General features: G+C 36.2%; 1 protein-coding gene across 1 annotated transcript in view; it reads left to right on the forward strand.

Annotated features, from left to right (window-relative positions):
• The window catches only part of Dok6 (docking protein 6), a 372,278-nt gene that overhangs the window by 225,484 nt on the left and 124,171 nt on the right, over positions 1 to 22,623 (forward strand). The window contains exon 5 of the mRNA XM_046448628.2: positions 12,655 to 12,844. Coding sequence (XP_046304584.1) covers positions 12,655 to 12,844 — 190 coding nt within the window. The remainder of the gene's footprint in view (positions 1 to 12,654; positions 12,845 to 22,623) is intronic.

Below are 22,623 nucleotides of genomic sequence, written 5' to 3' on the forward strand. Positions count from 1 at the left end.
TCAGAATGGAATAAAATAGTCTAATTTTATACCATACAATAGATTCAAATTACCCAACCTGATCCAAGAAGAAACAGAAAATCTGAAGAGTGCTATGCATGAAATAAATTTAAATTGTCATACATATTCCCATACATAAACTCCAGTTTCTGTAATTGCACTGTTGAAATTTACCAAACATTCAAAGAAGAAATAATACCAATACTATGAAAATTTTTCAATAAATAGAGAAGGAATGACTCTACAGCCCACTCATGAGGTCACTAACACAGACAGGTACCCAAAGTAGACAATATAAGCAAGTCAAAAAAAATGCAGACACATTTCCTCCATGAATATACACACACAAAGCCCTGCTTAAAAATATTGGAAAATGAAATGGAGGGTCATACTTTTAAAAAAAATGCACTGTAGTTCAATTTTGTCATATCCCATTAATACAAAATTTCCGGAAATGTTTCATTGTTTTAATAGATTAAGGGAGAAAATTATATGATCACCATAATTTTTCTAAAAAAGGCATTTGATGAAATGCAACATCATCTCATGAAAAAACTCTCAAAAGCCTAGTAATATAAGGGGATTTTCTTAAATAATGAAGGACATTGATAAAAACCTCCACAAAAGCTCACTCTTGTGAATTAAATATTGAATGCTTTCCCCATGGGATTGGGAATAAGACAAAGTTATGTTCTCTCACTACACATGAGAAATAGTTTACTGAGAGTCCCGATCTGCATAAAATGATAAGAAAATTAAGTAAAATCATAAAAATTATAAAGAAGAATAATCTAGGAGTGTTACATGGAAAAATCTAAAGACTTGTCAGAAAACAACCACAACTAAAAAGGGAATTCAGCAATACTATAGGACACAGTTAATGTTAAAAAAATTATGGATGTTCATATTTTATATATTCATTTATACAATGAAAAATTACAAAATGAATGATTAAAATACCTTTTACAAAACCATCAAAAATCCATCACATATTTAGGGATAAAGTATCAAGGTAAGCACCAGATTCTACACTGAAAACTAAAAATTGCTGAGAGAAATTATGAAAGAGCTAAAAAAATAAAATAAAATAGAAGGATAAACCATGTTCATGAGAGGAATACCCAATTTTATTACATGTTAGTCTTTTCCAAATTAATCTATAGATTTAATACAATCCCCATAAAAGTCACAGAGGCCAGACATTATTTTTGGTATTTGACAAGGTAATTTTAAATGACTTTGGAAGGTAAAGGACCAATACTATCACACAGAGCAAATGCTATCCAAATAATCTTGAAAAGGAGTCAAAATGAGCACCCTTCCTAATTTTTGAACTTTCTACCAGTGATAGCATCAAGACAGCTGGTAGAAAAAGACATCAATAGAACATAATAGGAAAATAAATCAATGCACATATACATGGACAAATCATTTTTTGATAAGGACACCAAAGCCCTTTTTCAAAAGTACATTAGTAATTTTTGAGAGAAAAGTGAAATGTGTTTAATAAATTATTCTAGAGTGACTGGATATTTGCATTGGAATAATAAATCTGGACTGCTCATCACACCATACTCAAACAGTTTAAGATGGGTACAACCTAAGGATATACAAAGATTTCTCAAATAAAATGCTGAAAGCACAAATTATAAAAAGAAACAAGTTGAAGTTCATCAAAATTCAAACTTATGTTCATAAGCATCATCAAAAATTTTTAAGTGAAATAAATAAGAAAGGAAAGCTACAGATGGAAACTGGATGCTACAGTCACAAGAACCTGCTAAATTGACAAAAATAACCTATGGCGCTAGAAATCAGATCAGTGCCTGCTTCTGAGGGCACTGGAGGCTGCGAGGTGGCAGAAGGGGACTTTTGGAGGTGTCCTAAATCTTCCGTGTCCTGATGCACATTGGTCAAAACTAAAAGAACATTTCACATGAGATTCATTTCATCAAATGTTACAGTACAGCTCAGTCTTTCATTGTGAAGGACTTATTGCAAAAAGTAAAAAAAGTCAATCTATTTTCCACCTTTGAACTTAAATAACATAAAATTAATGAAAATCTGAGATTGAATATTTTAAATAAATGGGATAAGGAGTGTACCAAGTATGCAGAATTCTCACAATCAACAAGAGAAACAACAGAATTGTTTTGTTCTTTGTTTTGTTTTGTTTTTTTAATCTGTCAAAAGACATGCACATGACTAGATTTGGAGTATGTGTTGGTAAGGAATTTCTGGAAAGCAATCTGGCAATGTGAAATTTTTTAAAGAGTTTATAGCATTAGGTCCAATAATTCAGATTTTAATACTCAATATATGTAATAATCTATATATTAAAAACTATCTAAAATTTATGAACAATAAAATAAGCCTTATGAACCAACACAAAAAGAATGAATTATTCAACAAATTTAACTGAAAGTTATTTCACCGCATTTTAATTTATATTAGACAAAATTGGCTTAACTTCAATATTAATTAAGTAGTTATTATTAAATAAATTATAGCACAACTATGAAGTGGAATGTTACACATTTATTGAAAATTTTATCCCCAAGGAATATACTCATATCTGAAAATGTTAACAATTTCAGTGTACAAAGTTTAAAACATTATATTTAATATAATAATAATTGCAGAAGTATATTTTTATATATAAGGTACACTGTAACAGGATTTATCTATACAAGGAGTAATAATAGTTGAATTTTTTATTTTTAAATAATTTTCTATATTTACTACAATGAGCATCGTTTATTTAGAAATGCACATAAAATGCAGTAAACAGTTTTTGTAAAGAAAAGAAAAAAAGAAATTGCTGAGGGATTCAAAAAAAATTGCTGTGATTTTTAAGTGCTGCCAGTGGATTCCAGAAATCCAAGTGTCCAGATCCACAGTGGCCATATGCACTGAGCAGATGGCAATTTACTACATTGTCACAGAATAATAAAAGAAATTTACCGATTTTCAGTTTGAGTAGAAATGGAGTCACAGTTTCTGAAGAGTTCCACAAATTTTGACAGTCACAAATGGTGTGTTTTCTGGTGGCTCGGTTACATTACACTGATTTCAGGATGCTCCTAAATGTGGGACATATGCTTTCCCAACCTAGCTCCATTTCTCAAGCTGCTGGAATTTAGAAGTGACCACTGTGATATCCCTGTAGGACAGAAACTTTGGAAATAAGAATGTACAAAACAGAATGGTCTTGAAGTGTCTCATTATCTTCTGTGCACAATGGATCTCTGTACAGTTCCTTGAGCACTTCATTAGAGCCTAGATTCCAAGATGAGTATTCCATAATAAATCTGAAACAGGTTCAGTTTCTTTTCAAATACCAGATCTCTTCTGGGATCATTCATTGATATTTCATATTCAATTGATGTTTCTGATCTTTTGACTAGATAACACTTAGTAAATTGTAAATTTTGTAGCCTTACCCAAACTTCATGTTTTCCAATGGTGTATGACAATTGTTAAATATAGAGTCCAGAATGAGACTTTCTTCTTGTCTCAGAAATGTTCTGAGGCCGTAAAGCTTTGAATAATGGGTGAACAGTACCAAGAAAAATCCCAGAGTATTGGTTAAAGAGGATTCTTTAATGACATTTCATAATAAAAAAAGCAGAAGGGAGGGGGAACTTGCCCTCTCATGCTGGAAGAAAGGAGGACCCAGGGAACTAGTCACAGAATTTTGGCTGTTTGTCAGGAGTGAGACTGATCCTTACCTCACCATACTGTAGTAACGTGGTCCTACCGTGTGCGAGAGAGTTTCAGGGAGCACCTGAGTTTGGAGGTGTAAAGGTCTCACCATAATAGAGCTGAGGTCAGCCTGCAGGAGGCGGGCTGAGGCTGTTCATGACAACCAAGTGAGCAGAACTGGTCAGCACTGGGCCAGACACACTTCAACATTTGGTGGACAGTGAGGTGTGAGTTTTCCTGTGGACCAAGTAGATCTCTTGTATTTGGCTGGACTTGAATCATCTTGAAGACAGCCACACCAGGACTATGACAAGAATCTCCAGCAAAAATAGGATGGAGGGGGGCTGGGGTTGTGGCTCAGTGGTGGAGAGCTTGCCTAGCACATGTTAGGCACTGGGTCCGGTCCTCAGCACCACATAAAAGCAAATAAATAAAATAAAGGTATTGTGTCCATCTACAACTAAACAAAAATTTAAAAATAGTGTGGAGGTGTGGAGCAGAAAATAGTAGTGGAGGAGTGTATGGTCTGTGCACTATGGGCACCTTCTTCAGGGAGCAGGTGATGTAGGTGATGGTTCTTAGGAACATCCTATATACCCAACACAGAGAATTTTTTCTGATTGCAAAACGGATTTGAATGCCAGCCTCCTTCACCAACCAAGAGGGAACTTGCAACAGTGCCAGCCAGTGAGAAAGGTTTGACCCCTTTTCCTCTGGTTCTTCTCACCCTGGAGAAGCCAAGAGCAAACATGGGGAGCTATGAAGGAAAGGAGGTGACAGAGCAAGTGAAAAAGAGCACATCTTCTTGCTGCTGGATCCTTGGTGACAGGTCTGACCTGGGAACAGAGGACTTCACTTTAGATGAGGCAGTAAGTCCAAAATACACCCCTGGACTTTCCGCCACATGAAGATGACTGACAAGTGGATCGACTACCAAGGCACCACCCAGAGAAGGTCAGGGACAGGAGGAGGAAGCTCGCCAGGAGCAGTGGTGGAAGGAAAACAAGCCTTTTTCCTAAATTACACCACACAGAGACTTTTAATGAACTAACCACAGCAACAAATTTGACTTAGATGAAACCTTCCATAAACTATGGGTTTTTTAATCATATAACACTTTGAAAAATTTTTTTTTGTTTGAATGCTCTAGCCCTCTGAATATCCCAGTAAAATCTTAAAAAATTATTTTGACCACATAGTTGTATACAGAGTGAGTTTTGCTTATGAAATCACAAGTTGAAAAAAATAACTGTATGATATTCAAAAGCTTAAGTAGCATCCAATTACATATGTGTATTATTCATTTCATAACTAATTTACATAAAAATGTATGTAATTCTTAATTGTATTCACATTATTCAAATACTAATGTCTAAATATTTTAATCAATGAATGTTAACAAATATTTAAATCTCCTTGGTATGGAAGACCCTGGAATTGAAATTCAGATAATCAGGCAGAATGGAAAACAGGTAAATTTTTACACGAGGAATTGTTCAAAGCCTAAATAGACCATTGTGTTTTCACAAATCTGAAGAATGCCCTTATTTTTGTTGGACTTGTACTTCTGAGCAACGTTTAGGTATTTTTTTAAAATGTATTTGTTGATTCTTTCTATTTATGCAAGACAGTAGAATCCATTTTGATATAATTTTATAAGCATATAAGCATGGAATATATCTTATTCTAATTAGGATCCCATTCTTGTCGATGTACATGATGTGATTCTTTTCTACACATATATTATGTCAGACTCACTCCACTGTCTTTCCTTTTCCTGTCCCCTCTCCCTTCTCTCCATTCCCCATAGTCTAATCTACTGAACTTCTGTTCTTCCCCTCACCACCCGCCTCCTTATTGTGGGTAATCTTCCAAATATCAGGGAAAACATCCAACCTTTGGCTTTCGGGGACTAGCTTATTACTCATCATGAGAGTCTCCAGATCCAGCCATTTCCTGGCCAATGTTATAAAGTTATTCTTCTTCATGGCTGAGTAGCACTCCGTTGTGTATATATACCACATTTTCTTTATCCATTTGTGTACTGACAGGCACCTAGGTTGGTTCCATGGCTTAGCTGTTGTGAATTGGGCTACTATAAACATTGATGTGGCTGTATCACTGTAGTACACTGATTTTAAATCCTTTGAATATATATAAAGGAGTGAGATAACTGGGTCAAGTGGTGGTTCCATCACAGATTTTTTTAAGGGATCATACTGCTTTCTAGAGTGATTGCACCAATTTGCAGTCCCACCAGCAAGTATGAGTGAACCTTTTCCCCATATCCTTGCCCACATTTATTGTTACTTGAATTCTTGATAATTGCCTTTCAGACTGGAGTGAGGCGAAATCTCAGTGTAGTTTTGATTTGCCTTTCTCTAATTGCTAGAGATGTTGAACATTTTTTCAGGTACTTGTTGACATTCCTGTCTCTTCTTTTGAGAAGTGTGTGTTTAGTTCCTTTGCCCATTTATTAATTAGGTTATTGCAGGGGCGGGGGGGGGGAGTTGTGTTTTTTGTATATTCTAGAACTTAACACCATGAGCTGTAGGTAGCAAAGATTTTCTCCCATTCTGTAGGCTCTTTCTTCATGTTCTTGATTGTTTTCTTTGCTGTGAAGAAGCTTTTTAGTTCCATGCTGTCCCATTTAGTGATTTTGTTTTAAAATTTTACTTCTTGCACTGAAGGAGTTTTGTTAAGGAAGTCAGTTCCTAAGCTGATATGTTGGGGAGTTGGGCCTACATTTTCATCTCATAGGTCAGGGGTCTCTGGTCTGATACCTAGGTCTTCAACCCTCTTTGAGTTGAGTTTTGTGTAAGGTGAGAGATAGAGGTTAAATTTCATTCTGCTATATATGTGTTTCCAGTTTTTCCAGCACCATTTGTTGAAGAGGCTGTCTTTTCTCCAATGTCTATTATGCCTTTGTCTGGTATGAAGTAACTGAACTTCTTGTGGGTTTGTCTCTGTGCCTTCTATTCTGTTACATGGGTCTTCTTGCCTATTTGGGTGCCAATCATATGCTGTTTTTGTTAGTGTAGCTCTGTAGTATAAAGTTTGTGTTGCATCCTGCTTGGCTTTTCTAAGGATTGTTTTGGCTATTCTGGGTTTCTGATTTTTACAAATAAATTTCATGACTGACTTTTTTATTTCTACAAAGAATATTATTGGAATTTTTATGGGAATTTCATTGAATCTGTACAGTGCTTTGGGTAATATGACATTTTGACAATATTAGTTCTAACTGGGAAATCTTTCTTTCTTCTAAGTTCTTTCTCAATTATTTTGTTTATTGTTCTGTAATTTTCATTGTAGAAGTCTTTCACCTTTTTTGTTAGATTGATTCCCAGGGTTTTTTTTTTTTCTTTTTTTCTTTCTTCCTTTTTCCTTTCTTTCTTTTTTTCTTTCCTTTTTAAGCTATTGTGAACGGGATGGTTTTCCTAATTTGTTGTTCAGCTAATTCATCATTGGAGTACAGGAACACAATTGATTTATGAGTGTTAATTTTGTATCCTGCCAATTTGCTGAATTCATGTTTGAGTTATAGAAATTTTCTGGTGGAGTTTTTTTGGAGAAGGTCCTCTAATTATAGAATCATGTTGTTGGCAAACAGAAATAGCTTTAGCTCTTCTTTTCCTATTTATATCCCTTTAATATCGTTTGCCTAATTGCTCTGGCTAGAGATTCAAGGACCATGTTGAATAGGAGTGGTGAAAGTGGGCATCCCAGGACCAGGTGGATTCTCAGCTGAGTTCTAGCAGACCTTTAAAGAAAAACTAATACCAGTCCTCGTCAAATTATTCCATGAAATATAAAAAGAGGGGACTCTTCCAAACACATTCTATGAATCTTACATCACCCTGATACTAGAGCCAAAGACACAGCAAGGAAGGAAACTTCAGACCAATATCCTTGATGAACATAGATGCAAAATTTCTTAACAAAATACTGGCAAATTGCATACAAAAACATTAAAAAGATAGTGCACCATCATCAAGTGGGCTTCATCCCAGGGATGCAAGGTTATTTTCAACACACAGAAATCAATGTATATAATTCACCATATCAATAGACTTAAAGACAAGAATCTCATGATTATCTGATTAGGTGCAGAAAAATCATTTGGCAAAATACTGCATCTATTCATGTCTAAAACACTAGAAATTATAGAGATAGAAAGGCCATACCTCAACATTGTAAAAGCTGTATATGACAAACCCAAGGCCAACATCATTCTAAACAGAGAGAAACTGAAAGCATTCCCTCTAAATAGTTAAGTTTTAAGAGGAGGAGAACATAAAAGTATAAGTTCACGTCTCCCACCTAGCTAAGTTATGGTTGGATTTAACCCATCCCTGTGGGAAACTTGATGAATTGGGGTACCTATGGACCTCTTGGTGTCCAGATATTCAGGTGTACTCCTGAGCTACTTGTTTCTTAGTTTTCTCTTGACCTAATCCTCAAACCCATGGCTTCTAAAGTGAACAGTTCAGAGGGCTCTCACCGTTCTGCTCTCTGCCACTGGATTTCTGCTCCCTGGATTGTGTATCATTCGCATCCGAAACCCACATCTCTGATCCCTTGCTCTTCTCACTGCAGCTACGTGCTCCACGTGCCCCACCAGCAGGCTGACCAACAGCTAGGATTGGTTCCTGCCCTAAACCAGTCAAAAACTCACCAACTGAGGACGGAGGTTTTGGGTGCCTCTCTGGATGGGTGACCCCCTCAGTTCCCATTCTCTGCCTGGTGGCCCACTGACCCTTTACCAGGACCATTTTCCTGAGCAGCTTCCCTCCTTTGACTGATCTCAGTCCTTTCTGTGTGGCCACGCCCCAGCTTGTAATGTTCTCTGGACACTTCTCCAGGTTGTGACCTACTGCCACATCTCCAGCCTTCTATGGACATGGTGCAGGCCCTTGGATCTCTTAATCCAGCCCCAGTGTAAAAAATCTCAGATTCAATGCTACTGCATCATAGCACAAAGTAATAAGTATTCCACCTTGCTTGTCGTCTCAGATATCTAAAATAAAACTGTGCTTTCTCATGTATCACCTGACATGTGACCCTATGTCTTAATAAATACAAATTCATGGGCAATGTGTTGGAGATACTTTTAGCCTTATAATTTTATAGTGAGTAGGAATACACACATTTTAACCTGACATGTGTTTTACACAACTTTTTCAAAAAACTGATTTCTTCATAATATTTGTAGAGTTTTTACTCATGTTTCAGAAAATTATCACTATTTAGACAATTAGTTTCTTTTCCAGTTCTTTTGGCTATTTGGCAGTGGGCTTTCTGATCCTTTTTATTAGGGTTTTCTGTTCTTTATCATAATAAAAGAAAAATTGCTTGGAATATACTTATTTTAGTAAATTATAAACTGTCTTTAAGACCTTCTCTCTTTCTATTCCTTACTATGCATGAGATCACTTTTATCACTTTTATAAAAGTCAGTCATGAATCAGTTGAGATGGAATTAATTTAGATGAACAGATATTAGAGAATATGTTTGAGGAAATGTGCTGGTTTGTCCTAGTAGAGCACAGCATAGCTTTTGAAAAGTATTGGCTTCTCTAACATTGCTATTTCCCTGGCCATATTTTAAAAGGAGTCTCACAAATCAAAATTTCTCAAAGTGTGATTCCCAGAACAGCAACTTCCTCATCTCCTGGAAATAAATAGAAATGTAAATTACCTGGCTCCAACGCACACCTGCTGTATCAGAAACGATAAGGGCAGAGGTGGGCCAATACTGTGTTTAAACCAACTTGCAGGTCATCTTGGTGCACACCAGACTCTGAAAGCCAGGATTCAAGGCAATTAAAAACACATGCAGATTCTTAAACTTTTAAAAATGCATGCCTGTTAGATGCATTTCACATAGGTATACTTTAAAAAAATATTCATTAAAATGAAGCCCATTTTAACCACTCAGTTTTGAAATGGTCTTTCTTTCCAATAAAAACTTCGATGAATTTTCTCCAAGCACACATGGACTTTTTAGAAGAAGTAAATAATTTATTCCTGGCAAAGGCAGAGAGAGCTTCCTTCCTCATCATAATGGAATCCAGTGACATGCACATGTGTAATCTGATGTGCCACCCTCCCCTTGATATGCCTGATTTTATACTGGATTTAATTATAGTCCACTTTTTAGTTGAATTTGAAATCCTTAGAAATTAACCATTGGAGCAGAATGAATTTTGAACATCTGACAATTGAAAATAATATTTCTTATGATAATTTCTTTCCAAAGTTACAAGAAAGAGCATCAAAGGGAAGTCTGGAGAGTTTGAAACTGACTGACTTTCTAACCCAGTTAACAGGAACAGGTGACGTGTTGGTTTCAAAGCTTGGAGACAGGGAAAGCAGAAAGCAAACAAGGGGACGGGTCCCCCAGGTAGACCTCACCAGTGCACCCCCAGAGCTTGCCTGCCCTGGGAAGGCTCCTCCAGGGCCCATCCTCCAATCACCCTTGGCTTGTAAAGGATGGACCTCCGTGATTTTGACATGTAGAGCCTTGCATGGGGTGAATTGCACCAAGTTCACTCATTCGTTATGTCCATACAGTATGATTCTTCCAACCCTCCCATGGTTGGTTATTATTGGTTTTTATCTGCCGATATTTGAGCACATGGACATTTCAGTGAAAATGTCATAGTGCTGCTGGGTTCTCCACCCTGGCTGATGTTTCACATGCCATCCCCTTGAATGGCACTCACGGTCAAGGTTGTATTTTCACCTCTTCTATTTTCTTTTAAATATTAAACTCTGGCTATGGTTACCAGGGGTCTATATAGCCCCAAGCAATAGTAATACTGGTTAATGATGTTTATTCTGGAAAAAGGGTTTTTATTTCTTGCATTTGGGCATTAATTCTTTTCTGTCTTTAGACTCTAAAATTGATGGAAAGGGAAGACTGAAGAAGAATGTTTTACTTTCCTCTTTGATAACAGTGTTTTCCCCATGCACAACAGAGACCACTGAAATACAATTAATTCCAAATATGGAAGCTTTCCTTTCTCCAGAGGGATTTTTTTGAGATCTCATTTTATTTTTAATTTTTTTATTGGTTATTTTTAGTTATACAAGACAGTGGATTCCATTTTGATGTAATTATACAAGCATGGAATATATCTTATTCTAATTAGGGCCCCATTCTTCTGGATGTACATGATGGTGAGATTCACTTTGTCTTGAGCAAAAAAAAAAAGAGCTTGATGTTCAGGCAATGTCTGTATTCCTGAGTCCACCTATTGGGTCCAAGTTCCATGGATGCTCTTTTATGAGATCACGTCCCTTTCATTTACTACTTATAATCTCAATGGGTTAGCAATTATGGTGAGAATGCCAATGATGCATTTAATGCTAAAATTCACTTTAGGATATACACAATGAGTATTTATTTGTGATATTTCATTGCAGATAATTAATGGGACAACATTCTTTCTTCATTTTTCACCTATAAAATTGATCTCCTTTTGTCATTTCCTGAGGAAATGAGTGTGAAATCCATATGCATATTAATTTCATGGGTCAATAACCTAAGTAAAAGTTAAGTCATTAGACTATCTTTTGTTAAAAAAAATTTGCAAACATATGTGTATAATAGTAGTGATATGGCCAGTAAATTTTAAACTACTATGCTTACATTAATTTCACCCATTTTGGAATCTGAATATTGTCTTTTGGCATAGGAGAATCCTTACTGGGTGAAATTCCTGCCAGAGAAAATATCCGTTGTATTATACACGTAATTCCAGCTGAGCACCCGCAAATACCATGTGATTCAGATCGTGACAGTAGGATGAATAATAGTACATCCCCCAAACCTATCAATCCTCTTCCAACGCAGCTGCATTATGCTGTTTCTTAAAATAACTAAACAGAATGGCTTCTAAAGCACTCTTCACAATTAAATTCTAACTCGCCCAGATCTATCAGCCAAGCAATTCTTAAACTTTTTGTTATCATGATGTTATTTTTTTCATAATTTCCCAATTTTTGCATCCCATATTCATCATGAAGAAATTTATTTCACTCATATAATAACCTGATATGTATTGATCACTTACTGTAAAATGAGGCTATGGTGCTAGGAACTAAGGTATTTTATAGGACACTTTATAGGACATACTGAGTTCTTTACTTCCTGGAACTTATAAACTAACCTCTGTGTTTGTCAAAATAAAGTCATTTAATGCATTTAAATGGGAATCAAGGGCTTCAGAATTTTGAAATAGCCTTTGAGATATACCAGAAATGACATAGCAGGGTTTGAAATCATCGCCGACTAACAGTCTTTTCAACTATAAAATTCCAGAATGAAAGAAGTTTTGCATTTTTATTTTTCTTACCAAGGTAATGTCTTAAATTCTGCAGAAGGTGGTAACAGATATCTACAATTACCATATGCTGAATTTGCCCTGGTGCCATTTGTTTTGAGATATAAACTAAATTATTTTTTGCAGTGCTTACATAGCTAGTGAGTCACACCGATTGTGTATTAAACACTTCATATTACAAAGGTGAAATTCAGTAAGTTCTTGCCAATTACAATAAATAGCACTTTTCTTGCAGGATATCCATGATATCAACTTAGATTGTGTGAATAAGCAAAGAGAAGTGCCTTTTAGACAGAGATTCCAATTAGCTTTTGCCCTTAGTTTTCTGTTGAGATTTCATCCTAACCATAAAACATGCATGCAATGAAAATTTATACAATGAGAGCAAAGAAGTCAATGGTTAAGAGTCTTCTAATGAGCTCCTATTTTCACACACAGAGGAGGAGGTGGTGTTTTGAAAGGTGTATCCCTGTCACCAGGGAATGTGGTGGTGCTTTCTGAAGTGTGGAGGCAAAGAGGTATACAAATGAACACGGTCCTCTTGTGAACACTCGGATCCCTTGTCACTTAATTTTGTCCATGCTTTGTTTCTTTGCAGAGCGATTCAATGTTTATCTCATGCCTACACCAAATCTGGATATTTATGGAGAATGCACAATGCAGATCACCCATGAGAATATCTATCTCTGGGACATCCACAACGCCAAGGTCAAACTGGTGATGTGGCCTCTCAGCTCACTGAGGAGATATGGTCGGGACTCCACGTGGTTCACCTTTGAGTCGGGAAGGTAAGCTCTAGTGCAAAGACCAAGAGTAGTAGGGATGTGATAAACTCCTGAAGGAAAACTCTATCCACTGTTGCCAGAGATGGCCACTGCCTTTATAAAGAGTATAAGGTAACACTAAATTTCTTCCAATTCTCATCGATAATCTGAATAAAATTTATTAAGTGTATGGCAAGATAATTACCCCATTTAAAATAATTTCAGTCACTTCCACTAAACCTCAAACTATTTTAGTGATGCAATATATTTCCAAGATTATAATAATTCTCATTTTTATGTATCTTCATGCTATAGGATTCCTGTTAAATTAAATATGTCTCTCCCTGCACTCTTTTTGTGGATGTCTTGTAAGCATACAATATTGAATGGTATTTTCATAAAATCATTTAAATATTGCTTTTCAGGCTTGTGACAAGTATACTGTACCTTCACCCAGGTGTTTATGTTGGTAACATTAGTAATTAAGTATAATATTAACTCAGAATGACTGAATAAATGTTGGCAAATCCATAATTTATGAAATGTACAACTCAGATTTCACACGGAGCATATCAAGCAAATAGTTGGTTTCTTCATCCTAGTCTGTGCTTGGGATCCACACATACAAATGCTTGATCATTATGCACAGACGTAGATGCAGACACGAACCACAACCAACCAAATTGTGTCTTTCTGCTGCGACCCCTGTAATATTGTTGTCACACACCCAATATAAGACTCGAGTTTGAGGATTCTGTGTAAGGAAAAGATGTTCAATGCATCAGTCTGCACAGTGGGGATTGACTTATCACAACTTAAAATGAATCCATGGTCCTAAAGGTAACAATCAGTGAGGTTCCATTGCCTTGAAATGACAATTTTAAGTTGTAACCTTCTTCTTACAAAACTAAATATTTATTCAAGTCATATGTCTCCTAAAGGAGACAAACAAAAGGAAAACTAAGCAGTAGTAACTTTACGAGTCTGGAGCACTTTTGCACAGAGGAAACGCTGAACCCTCCACCTGCTGATCTCTCTGAAGAACCTTGGATCCTGTTTATTCAGCAGCTGTGAGTTCCCCCAACTCTGCCCCTGTCTGAGGGGTACTGAGAGTGTAGTGGTAACCACGTTCCAGATAACGATGAGAAATAAAGACTCTCAAAACAAAATAAGTATTTTTAGATATGTACACTATGTTAAAATCATGATTATGGAAAAGATATGATATCTTTTAAAGACTCAAGAACCTAAAATCTAGGGTACACTTTTTACTGGCCGGAGGAAGTGTGTATATAACTGAACTGCAGTTTGGTTTGTTCTCTCTCAGTTAACGCTACTTCCAAGATCCCCTCTTCCTCTCCTCCGTGTCTTTCTCCTGGATACACCAATCTTCCTTTTCTTGCATACAAAAATAACAAAAACATTAATGATGATGATGCTAATAAGAATGATTTTATCTGTCCCATCATTTCAACAGACTACATCTCAGGGTTTTTAAAAACAAGCATTTTTTGTTTTTGTAAAGAATTTTTACTCCATTTATACCTGTCTACCTCAAGTTTGCCATTTTTTCTCCTTATTTTTTTTATTTTTTCAAATTTCTTATTCCTTCAAAGCTTTTAAGGGGAATAAACTGGCTTTGTATGTTTTAAAATTAATATTCTCAACCAAAACACCAAATTTTATGCTCTCGATCATTTTCTGTAACTTACATGAAAAAAAAAAATACATTGAAATAGATGAGGTCCATAATCTCCCACTGTTTTTGTTTTCTTGGCCTAGTATTTGTTTTGTAGTTTTTGTTGTTTGCCAGAATAACTTCTTAAACAATGAATATCTTAATACCTAAAACTTAACCCGGACACCCACATACCTACCTGCCCTGGGAATCAGAGTGAGTTAGGTTTAGACCACAGCACTGTCCCCTACCAGTTTTGTCTGGGGCATTTGACCCCTCTGGCACTGCATTTTCTCTTTTGTGTTAGCAGAATTTAAATACCTACCTCCAGCTAAGTTCAGAGAAGCCAGCGAGTTGGTGCAGGCAAAGCCACACACAGTCCACAGCATTGCCACATGACAGGTGTGTGAGCCTCTTAAGTATCAACTCTCCCTCAGAAATCACCATTTGCCTGTGTCTCATTCCTGAGAGCAGCTCTGGCTCCGTCTGAAGAGCCCTGGTCATGGAGAACTCTGCTGTGGCACATCCTGAGGCAAAGCTAAAGCCACAGGAAATGGGAGAAGCAGCTCGGCACAATGCTTGGGAGAAGCTTGTGTTTAAATGCCAGAGAAAGAATTACCAACTCTGTTCCAGGAAGGGAAATCAGTGTGACTGGCCACGAGTCCAGACCTCAAGGCCCATTAGAAAAAATGGCACCAGTGCAACAAGACTTTGGAGAAAACACTGTACAGCTGTCTGTGTACTGACTGGTACCTGGGGCACACCTGAGGGTTGGTAGGGGCCTACAACATTGAAGGGTCAGCAGGAAGCATGGGAATTTACTAATTTTTGTAGTTGTTCTAATTAGTTATTCATGGAAGCAGAATGCATTTTGAATCATTGTACACAAATGGAGCACAACTTTTCTGGTTGTACACAATGTAGCATCACACCACATGTGCAGTCATACATGTACCTAAGGCAATAATGTTCATATCCTTCCACCATCTTTCCTACCCCCACCCCTCCTAGAATTTACTAATTTATGATGCGTAATTCTTTGAAATCTGTTTATGTTCTAATATTACTGTTTGCAGAAATCAAATTGTAAAGCACTGAAAATCAAACTTCTGTACACTGAGACTACTGAGGTAAAAACCTAACAAATTTATTTTGAAACACTGCTAAGATATGAATTGAGCACAGTTGTAGCATATAAATATATAAAAAATCTATTGTATTTTCTATGCTATCAATGAATAATTAAAAGTAAAAAAAATTGCATTACTTATAATGGCATCAAAATATGAAATATGCACAGGTGGACTTAACACAATATATGCAAAAACTTTACATGGAAAACTGTAAAATATAGCTTAGAGAAATTAAAGAAGAGCAAAATAAATAGGAATATGTATACGTTCATGAACTGGAAAAACTATCTTGTTAAGAGAGCAGTCTTATCTAAATTAATTTATAGATTCACCTTTATCCTAATAAAAAATCTCAATAGACTTTTCTAAAATAAATGACAAGCTGATTGCAAAATTTATTTGGAATTGCCTAAGATCTAGAAGAGCTAAGGCAATTTTGAAAAGAAGAATATAATTAAAGGATTTTCACTACCTGGTTAAGAGTCTTGCTACAAAACTATAATAACAAAGATAGTGTAGTATTAACATAAGGATCAACCTCATGATCAGCAGAAAATAGTGAAAAGTTCAAAAACAGACACCTTTCACGGAGTGATGTCTCCCTAGGCAACCTTGCTGTACTGAACTGATGAAGTACATTTGAAGCCTTCTGCATCTGACAGCTGAGCATGTTATTGGGGCCCTTAGGGGAGGACTCCGTGGCTCCATGCAGCTTCATCTGTGTCTGCTTTGGAAAACAACACCTACATAGCTGGTCAATTTGGTTTGTTGTTGTTGTTGTTGTTGTTGTTGTTGTTATTGTTTTGCTTTATTTTTAAGTCTACATAAATTCGTGTAAAAAGGAGACAAACAGTGCTGAAACAACTGGACAGTAGAAATGTGAACCCCAGCCTTCCCTTGCTGCAATGGCCAGACCTGCGTCCTCCCAATGTAATGTTGAAGCCCTGACCCCCAGCGTCATGGTATCTGCAGAGGAGCCTTCCAGAGATAACCAGATTTAGGTGAGGTCATAAACAGGAGGCCACATGAGCTTTGCGTACTTTCACAAAAATACCAGAGAAGCTTGCTGACTCCTTTCCTCCACCATATGAACACATGGCGAGAAGGCAGCCATCTACCAGCTATGAAGAATCTCAGCAAAAGCCACCCTCCTGGCATCTTGATCTTGAGCTTCTCAGCCTCCAGACTGTGAAATGATAAAATTTCTCTTGTTTAAACCACTCAATTAATTATATTTCCTATAGTAGTCCAAACTGCTCATAAAACTCATAATAGCCCCCCAAAGCTCAAATGAACATACACCTAAATATAAAAGTTAAAATTGTAAACTTATCAAAGAAACATACAGAAAATATTTTTTCTCCATTTATTTATTTATTTATTTTTAAGTACTTTTTATTTTTATATGACAGCAGGATGCATTACAATTCATATTACACATGCAGAGCACGATTTTTCATATCTCTGGTTGTATACACAGTATATTCACACCAATTCATGTCTTCATACATGTACTTTGGATAATAATGATCTTCACGTTCCACCATCATTTCTAACCCCATGTCCCCTCCCCTCCCCTCCAACCCCTCTGCCCTATCTAGAGTTCGTCTGTTCCTCCCATGCTCCCCCTCCCTATCCCACTATGAATCAGCCTCCTTATATCAAAGAAAACATTCGGCATTTGATTTTTTGGGATTTTCTAACTTTACTTAGCATTATCTTCTCTAACTCTATCCATTTACCTGCAAATGCCATGATTTTATTCTCTTTTATTGTTGAGTAATATTCCATTGTGAATATATGCCAAATTTTTTTTATACATTCATCCACTGTAGGGCATCTAGGTTGGTTCCACAGTTTAGCTATTGTTAATTGTGCTGCTGTAAACATTGATGTGGCTGGGTCCCTGTAGTATGCTGTTTTTAAGTCCTTTAGGTATAGACCAAGGAGAGGGGTAGCTGGGTCAAATAGTGGTTCCATTCCCAATTTTCCAAGAAATCTCCATACTGCTTTCCATGTTGGCTGCACCAATTTGTAGTCCCACCAGCAATGTATGAGTGTGCCTTTTCCCCCACATCATCGCCAACACTTACTGTTGTTTGTATTCATAGTAGCTGCCATTCTGACTTCAACTCAAAATGGATCAAGGACCTAGGAATAAAACCAGAGACCCTGCATCTAACAGAAGAAAAAGTAGGCCCTATCTCCATCATGTGGGATTAGGCCCCAGCTTCATGAATAAGACTCCTTTGGTGCAAGTATTAAAATCAAGAATAATAAATGGGATGAACTCAAACTAAAAAGTTTCTTCTCAGCAAAAGAAACAATCTGTGAGGTGAATAAAGAGCCTACATCTTGGGAGCAAATCTTTACCTCTCACACATCAGATAGAGCACTAATCTCTAGGGTATATAAAGAATTCAAAAAGCTAAACACCAAAAAACAAATAACCCAATCAATAAATGGACCAAGGACATGAACAGACACTTCTCAGAAGATGATATACAATTAACAAATATATGAAAAAATGTTCGTCATACTAGCAATTAGAGAAATGTAAATCAAAATTACTCTAATATTTCATCTCACTTCAGTCAGAATGGCAGCTATTATGAAAGAAAATATTTGTAACCTTTAAAGGCAAAGTTAAGAATAATTATTACAATGAAAAACAAATGTATAGAAAATGCATCAATAAGTCAGGCTTCATCAAAGTTAAAAACTTCTGCTCTTCACAAGATACTTCAGAGTATAAGAGAAAAGATGAGACAGAGCTGGAGGAAAATCATAAAATCTTTATTTGACAGCAACTTAGTTATATACTCATGACCCATAAAGAATTCTTACAATCCAAAATAAGAAGAAAAATAATCCATTAATGAAACAGGCCCCCAAATGCGGACAGTTTAGAAAAGAAGCTAGACTGGTAGACAATGCACACAGGAAAACATGCTCACTATCATTAGTCATCAGAAACTGTAAATTACAACCATAGACACCACTAATCCTCCCCTTTACAAAGAGAAAACAAAAACAATAAAAACGTCAACTGGAGATGGAATACTCTAATCTCTTCTTGCTAAGGGGAGTAATAGCTGGAACCCCACTTCAAGAAAGAGTTTGGCAGTTTTTATGTGTACCACATGACTGTTTTACTTCTAGATATTTATCTACCCAACCCCCCAAAACATACACAGCATTTTTATCTGGATGTTTATGGTAACTGTATTCATAACAGGCAAAGCTGGAAACAACCCAAATGACCATCCATTAGTGACTGGAGAGACAGATGATAATGTAGTTCTACAATAGGATGCTGCCTGCTAATGGAACACTATGAGAATGAATCTCAAAAATATTTTAAGCAATATGCTTGATCATATATGTAGAAAATTCCATAATAGGCAAAACTAATTTGTAGTGGCAGAAAACAAATCAATGGTGCCTGAGCTAGGGTGGCTAGAATGCACTTCAAGGGGCACAAAGGAGCTTTTTTGGTGGTGAAAAAAGTTTTCAACACACACACACACACACACACAAATAAGAATTTGTTAATTAGTTCCATCTATTCATTCCAAAACATGTACATATTTCAAAATAATATGTTGTACAAAAATACATACAACATAATGTTTATTTTTAAAATAAATTTTAAGGAACTAGAGATGTAGCTCAGTGGTAGAGTACTTGCCAGGCATGCATGAGCCATGAGTTCCTTTCCCAGCAAAGGAGAAAAAAATTTAATAACAATGATAAAGTCCTGAATGTTGACATTTGTTAAAAATGGAACTTCTCACAAATATTGGTGAATATTCTTATATGCAGATTGTACCCCATGTTTCTTGAGGTTTCTTTTCCACAGGAAAAGAAAGTATGAAGAAATTTATCATTTTTCTTTTTCATAAAGGGGAAAGAAAGCAGAGCATTCTGTGGTTAGGATGCCTTAGGCCACAGAATACTGCCAGGCCTTTATTTGGGGGTTTGTATGATAAGAACGGAAACCACTTTTCATAACCTAAAAAAGGTTTGAACACATTAAGTTTTTTTAAATAAATCACCATATTTTCATAGTATTGAGTTTTTACTTCCTTAAATTATAGGATTTCAAAAGTTAATACAAACTTTCAATAGAGGAGTGGAAAAGAAAACCTTAAAATTACTCATAATATCTCCATCTGGAGATTAATGCTGTTAATATTTTGGTGTACTTCTGCCCAATATAAATTTAAATGAATACAAATAAGGAAATTTATCCTATTTCTCACTTTATATTATATTTAAAAGCAATTCTTGAATACTTCATAATTGAGCTTCCAGTGGCTATATGAGGTCTAAACATATGGCTAGCCATCATTAATTTAACATTAAGATGTTTCCAAAATGAACTATAATAAATTAGGTCACACTGACCATCTGTGAAAACAAAAATGTGCAAATCTCTGATTATGTTCTTAACGGAGCCTTTTAAAAAGAATTGCTGGGTCAAAGGATGTGAACACTTAAATGTTCTTTACAGTACAGTAAATTGCTTTGAAGGAAAGTAATACAGATTCATATACCTCCTAACAGTGCTGAGAGAGTGCCCTTCTTGTCCCCATAAATACAAACATTAAAATGATGATCTAAGGTCTTTCTATTTTGATACAGCAATTTGGTATCTCTTTTTCTTTTTTCTTTTGTTTGCCTTTGAGATTGGAGGTTTGTCCTTTTGAACACGATTTATTTGTATTATTTTATTTTTATATCATGGGTGTCTTCTGTTCCTTAATGATTAGGATATTGACTGTAATTTTGTGCATCATTTATAAATTTCAGATGATCTCCCTCTTATTAAAAGGAGCCAAGGACAGAAGTGCTGTGCATGACTGATCCAGAGAGACCCACCTAGGACACGTGTCCCTGAGTCTGAGCTGGTAGTAGGGCTGGTGATGACACTGAGGAAAGCTTGGAGGCAGATATAGGGTGAAGCCAGGCCAGCCATCCTAGCAAAACAGAGCAAAAGACCCGTATCTTCTGGTTTTATTTAATTAGTTCATTACACAGGGCATGCTCTTTGATATAAATTCTTAGCCATTTATTTATGTTACTGTGTGTACTGGTAAGTAATAAAATTGAATATGTCAAAATATTCTTCTTACTGATGGACTTCTTCAAAAATGTTGATAAATTCTACTGTGATAAATTCTAAATTATAAAATGAACAATAAGATGGATCTAGATCATTTATTCTGGAAGGACATAACCTCATTCACCCTGATAATTATAGTCATGCATCGTAAGCCTCAGGGAGCAGGTGCCTAGGGGAGGACAGAGGAGAACAAGGACCAAAAAGCTTTGGGGCCTCGGCAGGGAACAGCATTTGAGAGATGAATTCATGGTCTCACATCAGCTCAGAGCAATTGCTCTTTTACTATGATGACTGCAACTTCGCAGTTTAAGAGTAAAAAGCAACCAATTGTCCATCCAAACTTATTTTCTGAAAATATCACAAATTTACCAGATCTGCCAAGTAAGTCATAGGATTCGTGATTATGCCCTATTTTATCCTGTGAAAGACAAAAACCACTTTTTAAACTGCTGATGTGGCATTTTCACTTCATGTACCCTCATAAATATTGTGAGCAAAAAATGAAGATGAGTTCAAATGCCTGCATGGCAAAATTCAGGTGAGCTCAAAATCCTTTTTATAAAACTATTATTCAAAACGTAACCTCCCCTATTGAGCAAAATGCCTAAGATAACAAAATTGGTGTTTAAAATAAATGTCTCACCAACTTTCATAAAACTGCCTCTACTTGACTGTCTGAGGAAAATCTGGTTACCAATTTATAGCAATTGGGAATGTAACACAACGCCAACTGTAACTATGGTTACTATGGGATGGTGGTTGTAGAAGCAAAGGCTGCATGTGGGTTATTAAGGATTCGGTGAGGGAAGAGACTTAGTTTTCCCTAAAACTTTTGTCATCAGGAATGCAAACAGAAAAATGCCCTTCACTATTTCATGTCTGAGTACTTAGGTAAAAGGTAAGATGATACCTGTAATCTCAGTGACTACGGAAACTAAGGCAGGAGGACTGCAAGTTCAAAGCCCCAGCCTTGGTGACTTAGCCAAAGCTTAAATCAAAAAATTAAAAAAATAAAAAAAAAAAACGGCCTGGGGAGGTAGCTCTGTGATAGAGCACCCCTCGGTTCAATCTTGAGGCTCCCTGAATAAGTGAATAAATGAAGTCAAGATAAAGCAGAGTATTAAATATGATGTAAACCCATGAAAATGCATAATATGTATGAATATATAGCATGCTATACAACTGTTCAGTCTATATATGATACAGGTTAAGGATGCCTTGTATTTGGAAGTCTTGAGACCAGAAGTAGCTCAGATTTCTGAAGTTTTACACTTTGGAATATTTGCACAGACTTTCCTGGTTGAGTAACTTTAATACAAAAATCCAAAATCTGAAATGTTCTGAAATATGAAACTTTCGGAGCATTATGCTGAAAATGTGGGGATTTCAGAGCATTTCAGATTTTGAATATTCAGATTAGTGGTCTCCTGGGTATAAGGTGTAACGTAGTTAAGCAATTTCTCCAACGCTCGCACAGAGCCCAGCTCCTCGGAATCAGTCAAGTTATCACTAACTTTGTTCTTTTTTTCATAAAATATTTCATTTGCCATCAAGAGTGTTTTGGGGGGCCATTTCTTCAAAAAAAAAGAGTGTATTTTGTGATTCTGACATTTTCTTCTGAACTGGTAATTCCTATTCTGTAGGTTTCAACGGGTTGGTGCATATTTTATCTACCAGAGAGTGTCCCTGACAGCTTTTTAGGCAGTAAGCAGGACTCATATTCCTTTATCACACGGTCCTAAGACATTTCTTGACTGAAACATGGAAAAGTTGCAGTTAATTAGAATGAAATACAGCTAGACTCAAGAAGTGAAGCACCAAGGTCGCGTGTAACTTCAGCTGAAGTGAGGGAAGTGTGAGCATG

This window comes from Marmota monax, unplaced genomic scaffold (genome assembly GCF_021218885.2).
Source record: "Marmota monax isolate L192 unplaced genomic scaffold, Marmota_monax_Labrador192_F-V1.1 WCK01_AAM20220418_F8-fsc00060, whole genome shotgun sequence".
NCBI lineage: Eukaryota > Metazoa > Chordata > Mammalia > Rodentia > Sciuridae > Marmota > Marmota monax.